General features: G+C 53.1%; 1 protein-coding gene across 4 annotated transcripts in view; it reads left to right on the forward strand.

Annotated features, from left to right (window-relative positions):
* GUCD1 (guanylyl cyclase domain containing 1) overlaps positions 1 to 12,466 on the forward strand; it is a 15,483-nt gene extending 3,017 nt beyond the window's left edge. For 3 of the 4 annotated variants that reach the window (XM_023508841.1, XM_023508840.1, XM_023508842.1), the window contains exons 2-6: positions 5,061 to 5,145; positions 5,992 to 6,157; positions 6,959 to 7,050; positions 9,280 to 9,521; positions 10,115 to 12,466. In XM_023508841.1, the coding sequence (XP_023364609.1) occupies positions 5,135 to 5,145; positions 5,992 to 6,157; positions 6,959 to 7,050; positions 9,280 to 9,521; positions 10,115 to 10,206 (603 nt within the window). In that variant the 5' untranslated portion in view covers positions 5,061 to 5,134 and the 3' untranslated portion in view covers positions 10,207 to 12,466. The remainder of the gene's footprint in view (positions 1 to 5,060; positions 5,146 to 5,991; positions 6,158 to 6,958; positions 7,051 to 9,279; positions 9,522 to 10,114) is intronic. The other variant, XM_023508843.1, reaches the window with a different exon arrangement.
* Positions 12,467 to 15,546: the final 3,080 nt, after the last annotated feature.

Here is a 15,546-nt window from a genome sequence, read left to right on the forward strand (position 1 = left end):
GCCCGGCTATTTTTTGGTTGCAGCCATCATTGTTATTTGGCAGGCCCGGGCTGGATTCAAACCTGCCACCTTAGGTGTATGTGGCTAGTGCCTTAGCCACTTGAGCCACAGGCGCCAAGCCTAAACAATAGAAATTTAATTTTTCAAACTTCTAGAGACTGAGAAGCCCAAGATTAAGGCTCTGGCAGGTTCGGTGTCTGGTAAAGGCAGATAGTAGTACAATGCTGTCTCAGTGTCCTTACCCGATGGAAGGGGTGGAAAGGAGATGAATGCTGTATCCTCACAGGGCAAAAAAAGGGGGGAAATGGCCTAAGCCCTTTTATAGGGCCATCAGCCCTTTTATGAGATAACAAATCATTCATGAGGGCTGAGCTCTCATTACTTAATCACTTCCCCAAAGGCCTCACTTTTTTTTTTTTTCTGAGACAAAGTCTCACTCTGTTTGGTAGAGTGCTTGGCATCTTAGCTCACAACACTCTCCAATTCTTGGGGCTCATGCAGTCTTCTTGCATAAACCTCCCTAGTAGCTAGGCATCTGCCACAATGCTGGTGGTTTTTCCATTTTTAGTTAGAAATGGGTGTCACTCTTTTTTTTTTTTTTTTTGAGATAGTGTCTCATTATGTCACCCTCAGTAGAGTGCCATGATGTCACAGCTCACAGCAACGTCAAACTCTTGGGCTTCAGTGATTCTCTTGGTTCAGCCTCCCAAGTAGCTAGGACTACAGGTGCCCGCCACAATGCCTGACTACTTTTCTTGTTTGTTTGTTTGTTTGCAGTTGTCATTGTTGCTTTAGCTGGCTCAGGCTGGGTTCCAACCCTCCAGCCTCAATGTATGTGGCCAGTGCCCTACCCACTGAGCAATAGGTGCTGCTCGGTGGCAGGGGAGTGGGGGAGGTAGGGAAGATAGGGGGTGGGGGTGTCTCACTCTTGGTCAGGCTGGTCTCAAACTCTGGAGCTCAAGCGATCCACCCACCTCAGCCTCTCAGAGTGCTAGGATTACAGGTGGGAGCCACCACCCCTGGCCAGGCCCTCCTCTTAATATTATCACAATGAGGGTTAAGTTTCAAAGTGAATTTTTGGGGGGTCACATTCAAACCTTAGTTCCTGCCCTTAGGAAGCTTACAGATCAGTGAGGAGACATAGTGGCTTTTTGTTGTTGTTACTTTTGCTAAGCACTGTGAAGGAAACAAAGAGGATATTGTGAAGAGGGCCCCCGCACCCTCCTTTGTCAGAAAAAACCCCTTAGAAGAGGAGATTTTGATGTGGGACCTAAATGACAAGAAGTTGCAGCCTTGAGAACAGCAAGTGGGGGTGGGGGGTTCCAAACAGGGAGCCATACATGCAAAGGCCCTGGGCAGAATGCAGCCCAATTGGTTCACATGGTAACTGGAACACACAGGTGAGGGCCAAGATAAGGCTGGTGGGGTCTGGGTTGGGCAGGCCCTGCAGGCCTTGGTAAGGGTTGAGAATTCTTTTTTTTTTTTTTTTTTTGATATAGAGTCTCACTCTGTCACCCTGAGTAGAGTGCTGTTCCATCATAGTTCACAGCAACCTCAATCTCTTAGGTTCAAGTGATCATCTTGCCTCACCCCCTTGAGTAGGTGGGACTATAGATACCCACCACAACACCTGGCTAGTTTTTCTTTTTTTTTTTTTTTTTGAGACAGTCTCATTATGTCACCCTAGGTAGAGTACCGTGGTGTCACAGCTCACAGCAACCTTAAAGTCTTGGGTTTAAGCGATTCTCTTGCCTCATCCTCCCAAATAGCTGGCACTACAGGCGCCTGCCACAACGTCTGGCTATTTTTTCTTTTCTTTTTTTTTTTTAGCGGGACCATTGTTGTTTAGCAGGACCGGTCTGGGTTTGAACCCAGGTTGCCGGCACCCTAGCCACTGAGCTACGGGCTCTGAGCCAGTTTTTCTATTTTTTCTTTTTCTTTTTTTTTTGCAGTTTTTGGCCAGGGCTCGGTTTGAACCCGCAACCTCCAGCATATGGGGCTGGCGCCCTACTCCTTGAGCCATAGGCACCACCCCAGTTTTTCTATTTTTGGTAGAGATGCTTTTGGAGTCTCACTTTGCCCAGAATGGTCTTTTTTTTTTTTTCTTTTGGAGACAGAGTCTCACTATGTCACCCTCGGGAGAGTGCTGTGGTTTCACAGCTCACAGCAACCTCAAACTCTTGGGTTTAAGTGATTCTCTTGCCTCAGCCTCCCAAGTATCTGGGACTACAGGCGCCACAATGCCCATCTAATTTTTTTTTTGGAGACAGAGCCTCAAGCTGTCCCCCTGGGTAGAGTACCATGGCATTATACAGCTCACAGCAACCTCCAACTCCTGGGCTCAAGCGAGTCTCCTGCCTCCGTCTCCCAAGTAGCTAGGACCACAGGCGCCCGCCACAACGCCCAGCTATTTTTTGGTTGCAGCTGTCATTGTTGTTTGGTGGGTCCGGGCTGGGGATTCGAACCCGCCACCTTAGGTGTACGTGGCTGGCACCTTAGCCGGTTGAGCTATAGGCGCCGAGCCTATAGTTGTTGTTTTAGCAGGCCTGAGTGGGGTTCTGATACCCACCTGTCTCCGTGTATGTGGCTGGTGCCCTAACCACTGAGCTATAGGCACCAAGCCATAGGCTGTCTTGAACTCCTGAGCTCAGGTGATCCACCTGCCTGGGCCTCCCAGAGTGCTAGGATTATAGGTGTGAGCCACTGTGCCTGGCTAAAGAGTGAGAACTTTATTCTAAGAGCAGTGGAAAACTGAATGAGATCCCTCCAACTGCTGTGTGCCCGAATGGCAGAGGGACTAGGAGTATAATTTAGAGCAGAGAATGGGCAGGAGTCAGGCAGAACTGAATCTATGATAATGGGAGGAGGGCCCTGAATGAAGGGCCTGGGTTCCTTTTAGAGGCACCTGGGGTAAGGAAGAAAGGGCATCAAGCCTCAGCCCAGCCTGGCTTAGTATACCAGGCCCCAGCGGGGAGAAGGGTGCACATCAGAACCTGCACAGTGACTTGTACACGTTCCTGCCCTGAGTGCTCACAGCACCCTGAGGGCTGGTGTCTACAGTGGTCCATTTCATAGAGGAAGAAGAAGGTACAGAGAAGTCAGGTGACTGCTGCTCGTGCCACCCCACCTCCCATAGGCTGTGCTGCATGCCCGTGGAGGAGAACTGCCTCCTATGAACTGTAAGCAACCCAGCAGGGCACAGACAAGCTCTATATGTGAGGGTTGCATCCTGTAAGCCAAAGTGCAAACTCAGGCTGGGAGGAGTGCAGATGAAGGAGAGGGCATAGCCAGCCTGGGGTCAGGGAAGGCCCCTGCAAGTGGTGGCTTCTGAGCTAGGCTTGGAGGAGGGTAGGAACCTGGGACTCAGACAAAGGCTGGCAGGTCAGAAAGGCCAGGACAGACTTCTAGGACTAGAGAGCAGCCCTCCTGGTTGGGGCGTGCAGGGAGTGGTGGGAGCTGGGTCTGGTATAGCTGGGCTTCTGGGACAGCGCTGCCTGGAGCTGGTCATGTGATCCCGGACACGCTCCAGAGACCCTTAAGATGGAGAAACAACTGGGCTGGGTCTTCACGTGCTGAATGGGTGTCATCAGTGGTGGCAAGCTGAGAGAAGTCCCTTCTGGTTCTTTTCTTTTGAGATAGAGCCTGATTATGTCACCCTCAGTAGAATGCTGTGGCATCACAGCTCCCAGCAACCTCAAACTCTTGGGCTTAAGCAATTCTCTTGCCTCAGCCTCCCAAGTAGCTGGCAGTATAGGCACCTGCCACAACACTGGCCATTTTTTGGTTTCAGTAGTTATTGTTGTTTAGCTGGCCTGGAAGGGTCTCAAACCTGCCAGCCTTGGTGTACGTGGCCGGCGCTAAAACCTCTGAGGTACGGGCGCCAAGCCTCCCTTCTGGTTCTTTCAACTCTGAACTTTGCCCAGCTTCACAAGATGGTGGAGGAGGACCCTGCACCCCATGTGTCTGCCCCCACCTCGGACTCAGCACATGCTGTTCCCCTTCTGCCTGTGCTCCCTGGCTCATACTTCTCTCAGGCTTACCCCTGCCACCTTCCCTAGCCTGGGTCTCTATTTATCTTACGTATGTTTTTGCCATCCACCAGGACAAAGATTTTGTATTCTCACCACAGTATCTCCAGGACATGTGCCAGACACTTGCTAGACTCTCGGGAAATATTTATCAATTGAATGGCTGAATCAGACCAAAGTCCCCGTTTAGGGATGGCCAAACTCAGTCCAGCAAGAGGAATCCAGCCAGTGGCAGAGTCGGGATTGGAACTCTAGATTGCGGGCCCTTTCTCCTCCACCTCACAACCTGGGAGGGCAGACTGAGAAGTCTCCCAGGGATGGTGGGGGATGCAGCTTGCAGGAACATTCCACAGGCTACATAGCTTACGTACTAGTCCAGTCCTCTTGGCCATGGTCTTCACACCCTGATGGTTCTGCAGTCTTTGGAGTCAGGCGAACGTCTAGGAGCATTGTGAACTCAGAGACATGTACCTGCTGAGTGCTGCCCACGTGCAGGCCCCGGAATGAAAGCAGGAAGCAAAACAGCCCTGTCCCTGCCTCCTCAGGGTGCCTGCCGAAAGAAGGGCTCTGAGCAGGAGACCTAGGGGCTGTGAATGCACATAGTGGGGCACTGAGCCCATGGGAGGTGACACTGTGGAGAAGTGACCTCCAAGGGCAGGAGTTAGTTCAAGTACCTGGAAAGCCAGGAGCTTCCAGGTAGAGGGACCAGTTGTGCAAAGAGATCATGACAGGTGAAGGAAGGTTCTGCCTGGAGGGTGGTCTGCTGAAGGTGCGCGAAGGCAAGGAGGTAGAGGGTGCTGGGCAGCAGCCATCAAGGTGTTAACATAAGGCGTGGGACCTGGTCCAGTGGGGGATTTTGAGTAGGGCCAACCAGCTGTGGCTGGTGTTTGGGGGAGATCGCTGCTGTCGTAAGGGGGTGGGGGCAGAGGGCTGTGACAAGGCTCCTGAGCCACCCTATGGGTTGCAGGCAGTGGGAGTGATGGGGGTAGGCTGTGTGCCAAGAGTCTGCACCCTCCCTCTGTTTCTGTGCAGGGGACTTTGTGCAGCTGCCTGTGCCCATCATCCAGCAGCTCTACCACTGGGACTGTGGCCTGGCCTGCTCCAGGATGGTGTTGCGGTGAGTGGCCAAGCCCAGGGCAGGGGCCCAGACCTTCCCTATGCACACCATATGCTCTGGCTTAGGGAGGCACAGGAGAGACCTGGGTGGGATTCATTGTGCATATAGCTGCCTTGGTTGGCACTTGAAGGAGGCCCAGCTTCTACCTGCACCCAGTCCCATCTGCAAAAATGATCATAGTGGAGTGGGCCTTCCAGGTCTCCACTGTGGAAATGGCTGGGAACTCTGGGAAGAGCCAGGAAGTCCTAGGTGCCTAGGCCTGGCCCACAGAGCAGCCCCATGACTGGGACAAGGGGCCCTCCACCCTCCTGGACTCAGTCTCCTAGAAGACTGGGGTGCTGACCATTGAGTTGGAGCTGTGTGACTATCACAGGGACTTTGACAGTGCCGGGGGAATTCAGCCATCACCTGAATTTTCAGTTGGCTACATGGAACCCCAGATGAGCTGCTCCCTCATCTGTTTTACATCTTGGAATTCCTGGAAAGATGGGGTTCAGCCAAAGAGCTTTGTGCCTAAAATTTTGAAAACCATTGATGATTTTTATCTCAGAGACAAGGCTAATGAGGCCAGAGAAGACAATAACTTGCCCAAGGTCATACAGCCCACAAGAGACGGAGATGTAAGGAGCAAAATCCAGGCAACTCCAGGGCCAGCACAGAGCCGCTGGCAGCCCAGGCCCTGACAGTCCTCAGGTTGTTTTCAGGCAGACCGTGGGCAGGACATGGGGCTTCGCGATGGAGGGAGCCTTTGGGGAGTGGGAACTCTGATGGTGGCTCTTGGGCTTGTGGTGGAGGGCAGTCGAGCCAGCTTCCCCTTAGAGTGAGCCCACCTCCGTGTGCCCACAGCTACTTGGGCCAGCTGGACGACGGTGAGTTTGAGAGTGCCCTGCAGGAGCTGCGGCTGACCAGGAGCATCTGGACCATCGACCTTGCCTACCTGATGCGCCACTTCGGTGTGAGGCACCGCTTTTGTACCCAGACCCTGGGTGTTGACAAGGGCTACAAGAACCAGGTACACAGCCAGCTCCTGGGCCTTTCTGCCGGGGACCACACAGAGGTACAGGCCACTTGGAGCAGTGGCAGATGGTTATAGGCAGGATTTGTGAGCCAGTCAGAGCAGGTGATCTGGATGTCCCTCTTGCCAGAGGATCTGGAGTGCTGAGTCCTGGCTTGTGCCACCCCAACCCCCGCCTTCCTCAGCCCTCAGAGGATGTGCAGAGGCCACCTCCTGTGTCCTTCCCTGCCGTCCTCACACCACACAAGGCAGACCCAAGATCTCAGAGCCTGTCATTCTGACCTTGTCTGGACATCATTTGCCCATTTTCTTCCTGTTCATCAGGACAGCCAGGTCTAAGCTGGGTGATTGGTATTCTGAAAGAAACCAAAAAAATTGTCTTGTCTTTCTTTTGAAAAATAATACCAATGTAATCAGCCATGTCAACAAAGTATGTTCCAGGACCACACCTGGTTAAGCTGAGCTATGGGCTGAGGTGTCCCTGGAGGATACTGTCACGTCCCTGCCCTTGCTCACTCACTACAGGCCCACCTGTCCAGCACCTACTGTAGCGTAAAAGCCTGAGAGTGGCTAACCTTCCTCAGGGAGCTGTCCAGCTGCCCACCCACCTCTTGAGCACACTGCTCCTACCTCCATGTGGTCCTGTACACCCGCCGTTCAGGACAGACACAGTGCTCTGACAGGTGTGCCATGTGCCATCTCTTGCCATCTTCACCTCGGTAGCATGTTCTTTGCTTCATCCACGTGGGGCAGGAGCAGCCAGAGCAGCAGCTGCTCCAGCCTGCCCTCTCTCTTCAGTCTTTCTACAGGAAGCACTTTGACACAGAGGAGACCCGGGTGAATCAGCTCTTTGCACAAGCCAAGGCCTGCAAGGTGCTGGTGGAGAAATGGTGAGCTCCATCTTCCTCCCCACCTGCCCGCTCACCAACAGACTTGTGTTGGGGAGTGGGAGGGATGGGATGGTATCCAGGAAAGGCTAGGACTCTGGGATTAGACAGAGCAGAACTGGGTCTTCCTACTAGGTAGCTGTGGGCACTGACTTGTCCCCCTGAGCTTTGGTTTCCTCATCCATAAAGTGGGGATCAGTGGGGCCCCATGACCTAGGCTCCAGCTTGTGATGGAGCCACAATTGAGCAAGACAGACGGAGGCCACCCTTGGGTTGCTCACAGAGGCGTAGCATGGGACAGAACACAGGAACCCTAAAGAAGGGGTGATGGCCTGAGGAATGTGCTGGTATGATGATTGACAGGACAGGTGCAGGAGGGCCCAGTGTGTAGGCTGTCTAGGGAGGCCTGGCTCCTGAATCTGCCCACAAACTTGTGACCTCACAGGGCCTCCCCTTCTCTTGTGCTACAGCTGGATTCAGGCAGACCCTGGGAGCAGCTTGCCCAGATGTGGGTGGCTGCCTCCTTCAGGCTGGCCGTGGGGGCCATGCTCAATCCTGCTGTCTCTAGTCCCTGGTCAGGCTCAACAAAAAAAAAATAGCCAGGCATTGTGGTGGGTGCCTGTAGTGCAAGCTAGTCAGGAGGCTGAGGCAAGAGAATCCCCTAAGCCCAAGAGCCAGAAGTTGCTGTGAGCTGTGACGCCACAGCAGGACCACTCCCCTCATAAGTCCCCTTTCTTTACAGATTTACATTTTCATGATTAGTAATATGTAACCACATGATATGTAATTTGGAAAAATGGAGGAAAAAATTCCACACAACCTTTGGCTACATGAGCATAGGAGGGAAAGGCAGCAAATGATAGCTTAGCTGCGGTGATAGGAGCCATCTCCTTCAGTGAAGAAGCTGTCTCTGTGCCCATTTCTCTTTTTTTCTGTTTTTTTGTTGTTGTTGTTTGTTTGTTTTATAGAGACAGAGTCTCACTTTGTCACCCTTGGTAGAGTGCTATGGCGTCACAGCTCACAGTAACTTCTGGCTCTTGGGCTTAGGGGATTCTCTTGCCTCATTCTCCCGAGTAGCTGGCACTACAGGCACCTACCACAATGCCTGGCTATATTTTTTGTTGTTGTTGTTGTTTTTGTTGCAGTTTGGCCAGGGCCGGGTTCGAACCTGCCACCTTCAGTATATGGGGATAGCACTCTACTCACTGAGCCACAGGCGTTGCCCTGTCCCCATTTCTCAGAAGAGGGAACTGAGGATGAGAGAGACCCACCCACAGTCACCCTAGCATCCTGGCTGCAGTGTGATCTGAACCCAGCATTTCTACAATTACTGTGCCATGAAGCCTGCAACTTTTCCTTCTAGCCCAGTCCCTGCTGTTTCCCTATAGCTGGAATCCTGCTCTTGTATGTGTTATTGGGAACTCAGCCAGCTATTTTGTTTCAAAGACCAAATGGGAAAATGGCATGTTTCCTCGGCCAAGGCAGCAAACCAAACTGCCACATGACTCAGCTGTGGCCAGAGCTGGGCCAGGCCACGTGGGTGCTGATGCTGCTACTCCTGGGAAGTCCCAATGGGTGGGGAACCCGCGGCCTAGGGCACCTAGGGCTGTGACCACAGCCCCTTCTGGGTTTTTATTTGGATTTGCTGCCTGTTGGAGGGCACAGGACATTGCAGCATTTATAAGTCTGCCTCAGAGTGAGGGTGGTGGCTCTAGGCAGCTGTTACTGCTAACCTGCCAGCTGGCCCTTCCCAGGCAGCCCCTTTTGCCACAAGAAGCCTTAGAATAAAATAATAATACACCTTTCAAGGAAGCATTTGGTTTTGAAACTGGCTAAGCTCAGATTTGGGGGATGAAATTGGGCCAACAGTTTTCAATGTAAACGACACATGATTAAGGGTGGAGAGACAAGGCTTTGCAAAAAGAATCCACTAACCAAGCTGGGGTGGGGCTCCATGTGCTACTCGAGTGGTTCTCTTCTGGGCCCTCTTTGAGCTGACCTCCTGTCCCCACCAAGGGCCTGACAGGGCCAGCTTGGTCTTGTGCACACTCAAACACATGTACTCCCACTGGTCTCATGCATGGCCTTGGGGTGAGCCTGGGCCACAGTGACAAACAGGACTTTTCCCATCTGCACAGAGCTCAGGGTGAAGGGATGGAGGAGCTGGGCCCCAGGCTTTGTAACATGGGAATGAGTGCGAGCGAGGACCCACTGACACCCTCCCTCCCACAGCACAGTGAGCATGCAGGACATCCAGGCGCACCTGGCGCAGGGCCACGTGGCCATCGTGCTGGTGAACTCAGGGCTGCTGCATTGTGACCTGTGCTCCAGCCCTGTCAAGTACTGCTGCTTTGCCCCCAGCAGCCACCGCTGCTTCTGCCGCACTCCCGATTACCAGGGCCACTTCATCGTGCTGCGCGGCTACAACCGGGCCACTGAGTGCATCTTCTACAACAACCCGGCCTACGCTGATCGTGAGTCCTGGGAGGGCAGCATGGGATGGGGTAGGGCCATCTACAGTCACGGTCCCAGATGCCTGCCTACACGATCCCTCCCACACAACCTGCTGTGGCCAAGACCTCCATCCCCACCTTTCCCCACAAACCTGGAGCCACTGCAGCCTCCTCCACGTCTCAGCCAGCCCTATACCACTGCCTGCATCCCCACCTCACCATCCCATGCTGCACAGGCTGCAGCCCCCTCCTCCCAAGATAGCCAGCACAGTCCTCAGGGAAGTGTCCAGACCCAGCCCCTGATCCTGACCTAGCCAGGCCTGCCCACCACCCTGAGGGCACGAGAAGGGCAGCTCCAACTCACACAGGTTTACCTAGCCGGGCTCTATGGCCCAGAGAATGTTTCTCCCCTTCTCTGGGCCTCACTTCAGCTGCTAAACCAAAGAGGGGTCAGAGGAAGCTCATGAAGGCCAGAATAGGCAAGGAGTGGGTAGAGGACTTGAGCCAAAAGGGGTGGTCACACATGTGTGACGTATACTCACCCAGCTTCCCTGGGCACCAGCAGGGTGGTGCTCTTCCCTACACACTGACCCCACTCTGTCTGCCCCTGGCAGGAATGTGCAGCACCAGCATCAGTAACTTTGAGGAGGCCAGAACAAGCTATGGCACAGATGAGGACATCCTTTTTGTCTACCTGGACAGCTGACAGCTGGAACCTGGTGTGCTTAGGCCCTCAGACCCCACCCCCACCCCAGCAGGGCCCACTCAGGATGTCCTGGCCCAGGCCCAGGTCAGCTGAAGCTGGGAGGTGGAGCTGTGGCCTCAGCCCATCTGGCAAAGCCCCAGAAAACCCCAGGAGATGGTGGCAAGGCTGCTGTGCCCACCAGTGCTGTGTGTTGTGATGCTGCTTACCCTCAGCACCTGCTGGTTGTTGGAACCACTCTTTAAGCATCTGACAGGATCCTTTCCCCAGAAACCCAGGCCTGACACCATCTGTGCCTGGAGAAGTCCAGCCCCAAGGGTGCTGTTGTTGCCTTTGAGTTGGACTGAAGACCATGGAAAGGCCTAAGCTAGTCTCCTCACCAACACTGTAACCAAGCCTGGAGAGAGAAGTCGATTGACAGATAACACTTGCCAAAGACAGCATCTGGTTGTTGGGAGACAACATAGCTGACCGCAGGACCCTGGGAGTGAGGACTGTCCCAGGCCCCTCTCTCCTGAAGTGCTGCAGAACCCCCTATTCCCTGTGATGGATGCCACCACCTCCTCCCGCCTCCCAGTGGGCCTGAGTTTCTATGGCTGGTAATGGGGCCTCTGGCATAGACACACCTCACAGCCCTCACTCTCCCCTGTGGAGTCCCAGCCCCTGGGGACTCTGAGGCCCCCTCCAGGTCCTCCAGCCCTGTGGCATGAAAGGCTCTCAGGGGCATGAGCTGGGCCTAATGACCAACAGCACAGAGTATGCTTTGGGAATAAACAGCTGCCTGGGCCCCAAAGAGTCCCCCCACCCAGAAGGCCTCCTGACACCGGCCTAAGTCCTGACAGCAGGTCCATCTTCTGAGTGGAGTGAGAGAAGCTCCAGGTCCTACAGGGCATCCTGCAGCTGGCCACCCAATCTGGCATCACACTAGGGCCTTTTGCACAGATGCTAACTCTCTTGTCTTGACTGAGAAGGGGGTATCTGCCCAGGATCGCACAACACAACAGCACGTAGCTTCAACAAGCTTTTTCCTTTTTTTTTTTTTTTGGTTGGGTGGGGTAGTGTTTTTAGGGGTTTTGAGATTTGAGTTTTCATTTTTGAGGGGTGAGGATCACCTCCAAGTAAAAAATAATAGCAAGAGTGAAGGTACTTTGGAACCACTAACACCTCTTCACAGGGCAGGTAAGCCAGGCCAAGTTCTCTTTCAGAGGAGGCTTGGCTTGTCTGCATAGCAGGCCTTTCACCTCACAGATGAGAAAGCGGTCCAGTCTGGGGAGAGTCTGCCTAGCACAGTGGTGGGGCTGGGTCTTACCCCAGGTCTGTACCTAAAATAAGGGAAAGGGATAATTCCTAAAGGGGCTGGGGACCCCCACCCCGTGGCCTGCCTCTTGCACAGGAGGACAGCAACACCATCCCTGCACTCCTGCGGTTTCCTGTGCCCAAGGTGAGGCACAGTGGCAGTTGCTGTACCTGTCAGCTTGTCCCTCCCCACCACAGTGGTTCTCAGGGGCAAGGGTGGGCTCTGCTAATGAGGGCTGTCAGACCACTGAGCCGTATGGCACCAGGCACAACCTTTGGCCCAGAGGGAGATGCTGCTGGCTGAGCAGCCAAACTGGGTTTCAAAGACTGGTGCTGGCATCAGATTGGTCTCATCAACATTGCCTTAATGCTGGGTGGCCCAGGGTCCAGGAACTCTGGCTCCAAGCCTGAGAGTACCATACAGCAGCTGTGGAGTGTGGGGTAAAACTGTGAGAATGGCTGTGTGAAGGGAACCAGTGGAAGGAAGTGACAAGTTCGGGACAGCTGGGTATGAGTGAGGCAGAATGCACACCCTGGTGGGGTTGCTGGGTAGAGTAGTCACTATGTCCACCCAGGACATTAAGAAATGCTCAGTCCCTGGGCCCAAAGGACAGCTTTTCAGGGAAAGCCACAAGTTAGAGGTAAGATTAATGAAAAAGTTGCCCATGCCCAAGGTGCATCAGCCTGCGGAGGGTCACAGGATGTAAGCCACACTTGGGTTCTTGCACAAGTCACAAAAACGAGACCAGAGATAGAGCCTGGATGTCAGGGACTTTTGCCCACAGCTGCCCAGCTGGTCCACACTGGAGCTCAGTGTAGCCTCAGAAGCCATGAGAGACAGCAGGCTTTGTGCACTCTAGCCACAGGGGGATGAATGGGATCTCTCGCATTGCACAGATTTTATACATAAATATATTTTTGTTTGTAATGAGCCATTCTGAATAAACATTCTCACTGCAAAAATTCAGTGGCAGCCCCTGGCTGGACTTCCCATAGCTGCATTAATCTGCAGAACTATCCCCTTCCCAAGTTCTCAGCATGAACACAGGGGAGCCCAAGTCAATAACTTGCAATTCCCAGACTTAGCTGGGACTGGGATCCAGGTTCTTACCAGGCCCATGTTCCTCCTGCTGAGGTCTCCATGTTTGTGCAAAGCCTGGACAAGTAGTGTTGGAGGTAGAAGGGCTTTAGGGCTCGGCTCTGCCAACTGCACCAAATGCAATTGGAGATGAGGGAAGGAAGTACTGGGCAGGAGGGACAAAAGCAGGTGGGGTGGTGAGTCTAGTGTAGTTGGCTGCCCAAAGCATGTGGTTGGTGTTCAGACAGTGTGGGGATAGACCCAGGACTTCTGGTGGGGGAGCTCCCTGGAAATCAAGGGGCCAGCCCAGAGCAGAGATCTGAGTCCAGATGCTACACCAGGGACAAGAGGGCACACGTACCACCCCACCCTGCTAATTGTCCAGATTGCTTTGAGGTAGGGTATGAAGCCCAGCTGCCTAGTAAGCCTGCCAGTCCATGTGGCAGGACATGAGGCCAACTCTCCCTTGTGCCTCAAGATTCCAGGGGACACCCAATGCCAGGGAGAGCCCCGGGGTATGCCACAATTGCACATATGATCAATGGCTTTGTGCAATTTTATTTTCCATTGCTGCTTGACAAATTACCATCAAAACTTAATAGCTGGGGCAGTGCCTGTGTGTGGCTCAAAGGAGCGGGGCACCGGCCCCATATACCAGAGGTGGCAGGTTCAAACCTGGCCCCAGCCAAAAACTTCAGAAAAAAAAACAAAAAACTTAGTAGCTTAAAACAAACATTTCACAGGGTCTGTGGGTCAGGAATCTGGGTGCAGCTGAGCTGGTGCCTCTGGCTCAGGTTTTTTCATGAGGTTTCAGTCTCCCGAACACTAGACTAGGCCTGGAGCATCTGCCTCCAGGGCTGCCTAGGACATGGCACCTGGTGACCTAAGAGGGAAACAGCCAGAGAGCAGGTACCAGGATGGAAGCCGCAGTCCTGTAACCTAACTGGAAGTGACACCCTATCACATGTGAAGTATTCTATTTGCCACACACACAGGAGGTGAGCTCCCTGGGGGTCTTAGATGCTGCCTAGTATGGTGGACAAGGGTGGTTCCACTTACTAAAGCGTCCCTGCAGACCATCTTGTCTAGCACATCCTGAGACTTAGCACACCAGTGGCAGGAAGTTCTCTACAACAGGGTGCTCTGTTCAGTCTGGCTTACCACCCTCTAAGACAGTAGTTCTCAACCTGTGGGTCATGACCCCTTTTTAACAATGAAAATACATTGCACCATTAGGAAGGTTGAGAACCACTGCTCTAGGAGGCTCCATGTATTCTGTGGCCCATTGTTACTTAGCCAGAGTCTGCTTTTATTTTTGTGAGATACATGGACACTTGGGTAACCACTGGTCTTGTCCAAGGGGGAGACTGGCACCCAGAAAGGGGTAAGAACTACCCAAGGTCATCCCTCAACATGCTCAAGACAGAGATCCAAACACATCATTACTGTTCTCCCCAACTCGTGGCCTAGCCCATGGTCTGAAGCAATGCCAGTGACCCCATGAAGGCCAATGTCAGAGGAAATGGAGTAAATTCTGAGTTCTAGAGTCAGAGGCTGGGCTGCCGTTGGCCCCCAGGGCCTGCCTCAAGTAGAAAAGAAGGTGCTTGGCCAGGTAACCAGGAGAGTGCAGACCCTTCTGCCTGCCTGCTGGCTCACACCTGTCTGGGCTGCCCCAGCTGCAGCATCCAGGCACACACATCATGGACTTGCCCCTACCCTCCAGCTTCAGAACAGAATTGAGGAAACCTGGGAAATACTGAGACATCACCCTGCCCAGGTGCTGGTCCCTAAGGCCCACGTTATGGGACCTGCATGGACTTGAGTGTTCAGGGAAAACCTTAATGATAGGTCCAGATTGATGGCCCCGCTAATAGCTTTTGCTCTGTCTTAATCTGTGTGTCAACAGCCTAGCTCGCAGTAACCTCAAACTACTGGGTTCAAGTGATCCTTCTGCCTTAGCCTCCCAAGTACCTGGGACTACATGCATGCACCACCACACCCAGCCTCAGATTTAGGTCCCTTTTTTTTTTTGAGACAGTCTCAAGTTGTCACCCTGGATAGAGTGCAGCGGCCTCACAGCTCACAGCAACCTCAAACTCTTGGGCTCAAGTGATTCTTTTGCCTCAGCCTCCCAAGTAGCTGGGACTACAGGTACCCGCCACATCGCTTGACTATTTTTTGTTGTTGGTGGTGCAGTTGCCATTGTCCTTTTAGCTGGCCCAGGCTGGGTTTGAACCCACCAGCCTTGAACCCGCCCAGCCTCAGTGTACGTGGCCGGCACCCGACCCACTGAGCTACTGCCCAGATTTAGGTTCTTTAAACTCAGGGGTTTTTTCCTCTTTTCCAAGTACAGATCCTTCTTGGCCTCCTTTGAAATCGAGGCTTAGAGAGTCAGTGAAAGACAATGCTGGTACTCTGGCTGCTGCTACTGCTGTAATAAACCGTCCTTTGTATCTGACCCGGGAGTGTCGTGTCTTCTGTCAGGGTCTGCAAAACTGTGGCAAGCTAACTTGCAAGTAAGACCCTTCATTGTTCTAGATAGTTTTGGTGACAAAGATGAGAGGCCAACTGCAACAGGACTTTCTGGAAAAAGACAAGAGCCTCACGGGCCAGTGAACAGGAAGTCCACGGAAATTGGTAACAAACTTGGTGACTGTCATGGTAATGGGGCACTTTATGGTCCTTCACTGTATTGCCTGTTAATTAGGACTGGGGGAGAAGGTGCAGGGCCTGACCCAGGAGGTAGGTCCAAAGACAGCTGCCTGGAGGGAGCCCAGGTTGCACCTCACCTTCCTCAGGCAGGGGTACACACTCATCTGGTGGCCACTGTCCTGTCTTCCCATTGTAACTAATAGTGCTAAAATTCACCTTGGCAGACAGTTCTAAAGATACTTCAGGCTTGGCGCCTGTGGCTCATACGGCTAAGGCATCAGCCACATACACCTGAGCTGGTGGGTTCAAATCCAGCC

Source organism: Otolemur garnettii, unplaced genomic scaffold (genome assembly GCF_000181295.1).
Source record: "Otolemur garnettii isolate 467f Iridium unplaced genomic scaffold, OtoGar3 scaffold00281, whole genome shotgun sequence".
Lineage (NCBI taxonomy): Eukaryota > Metazoa > Chordata > Mammalia > Primates > Galagidae > Otolemur > Otolemur garnettii.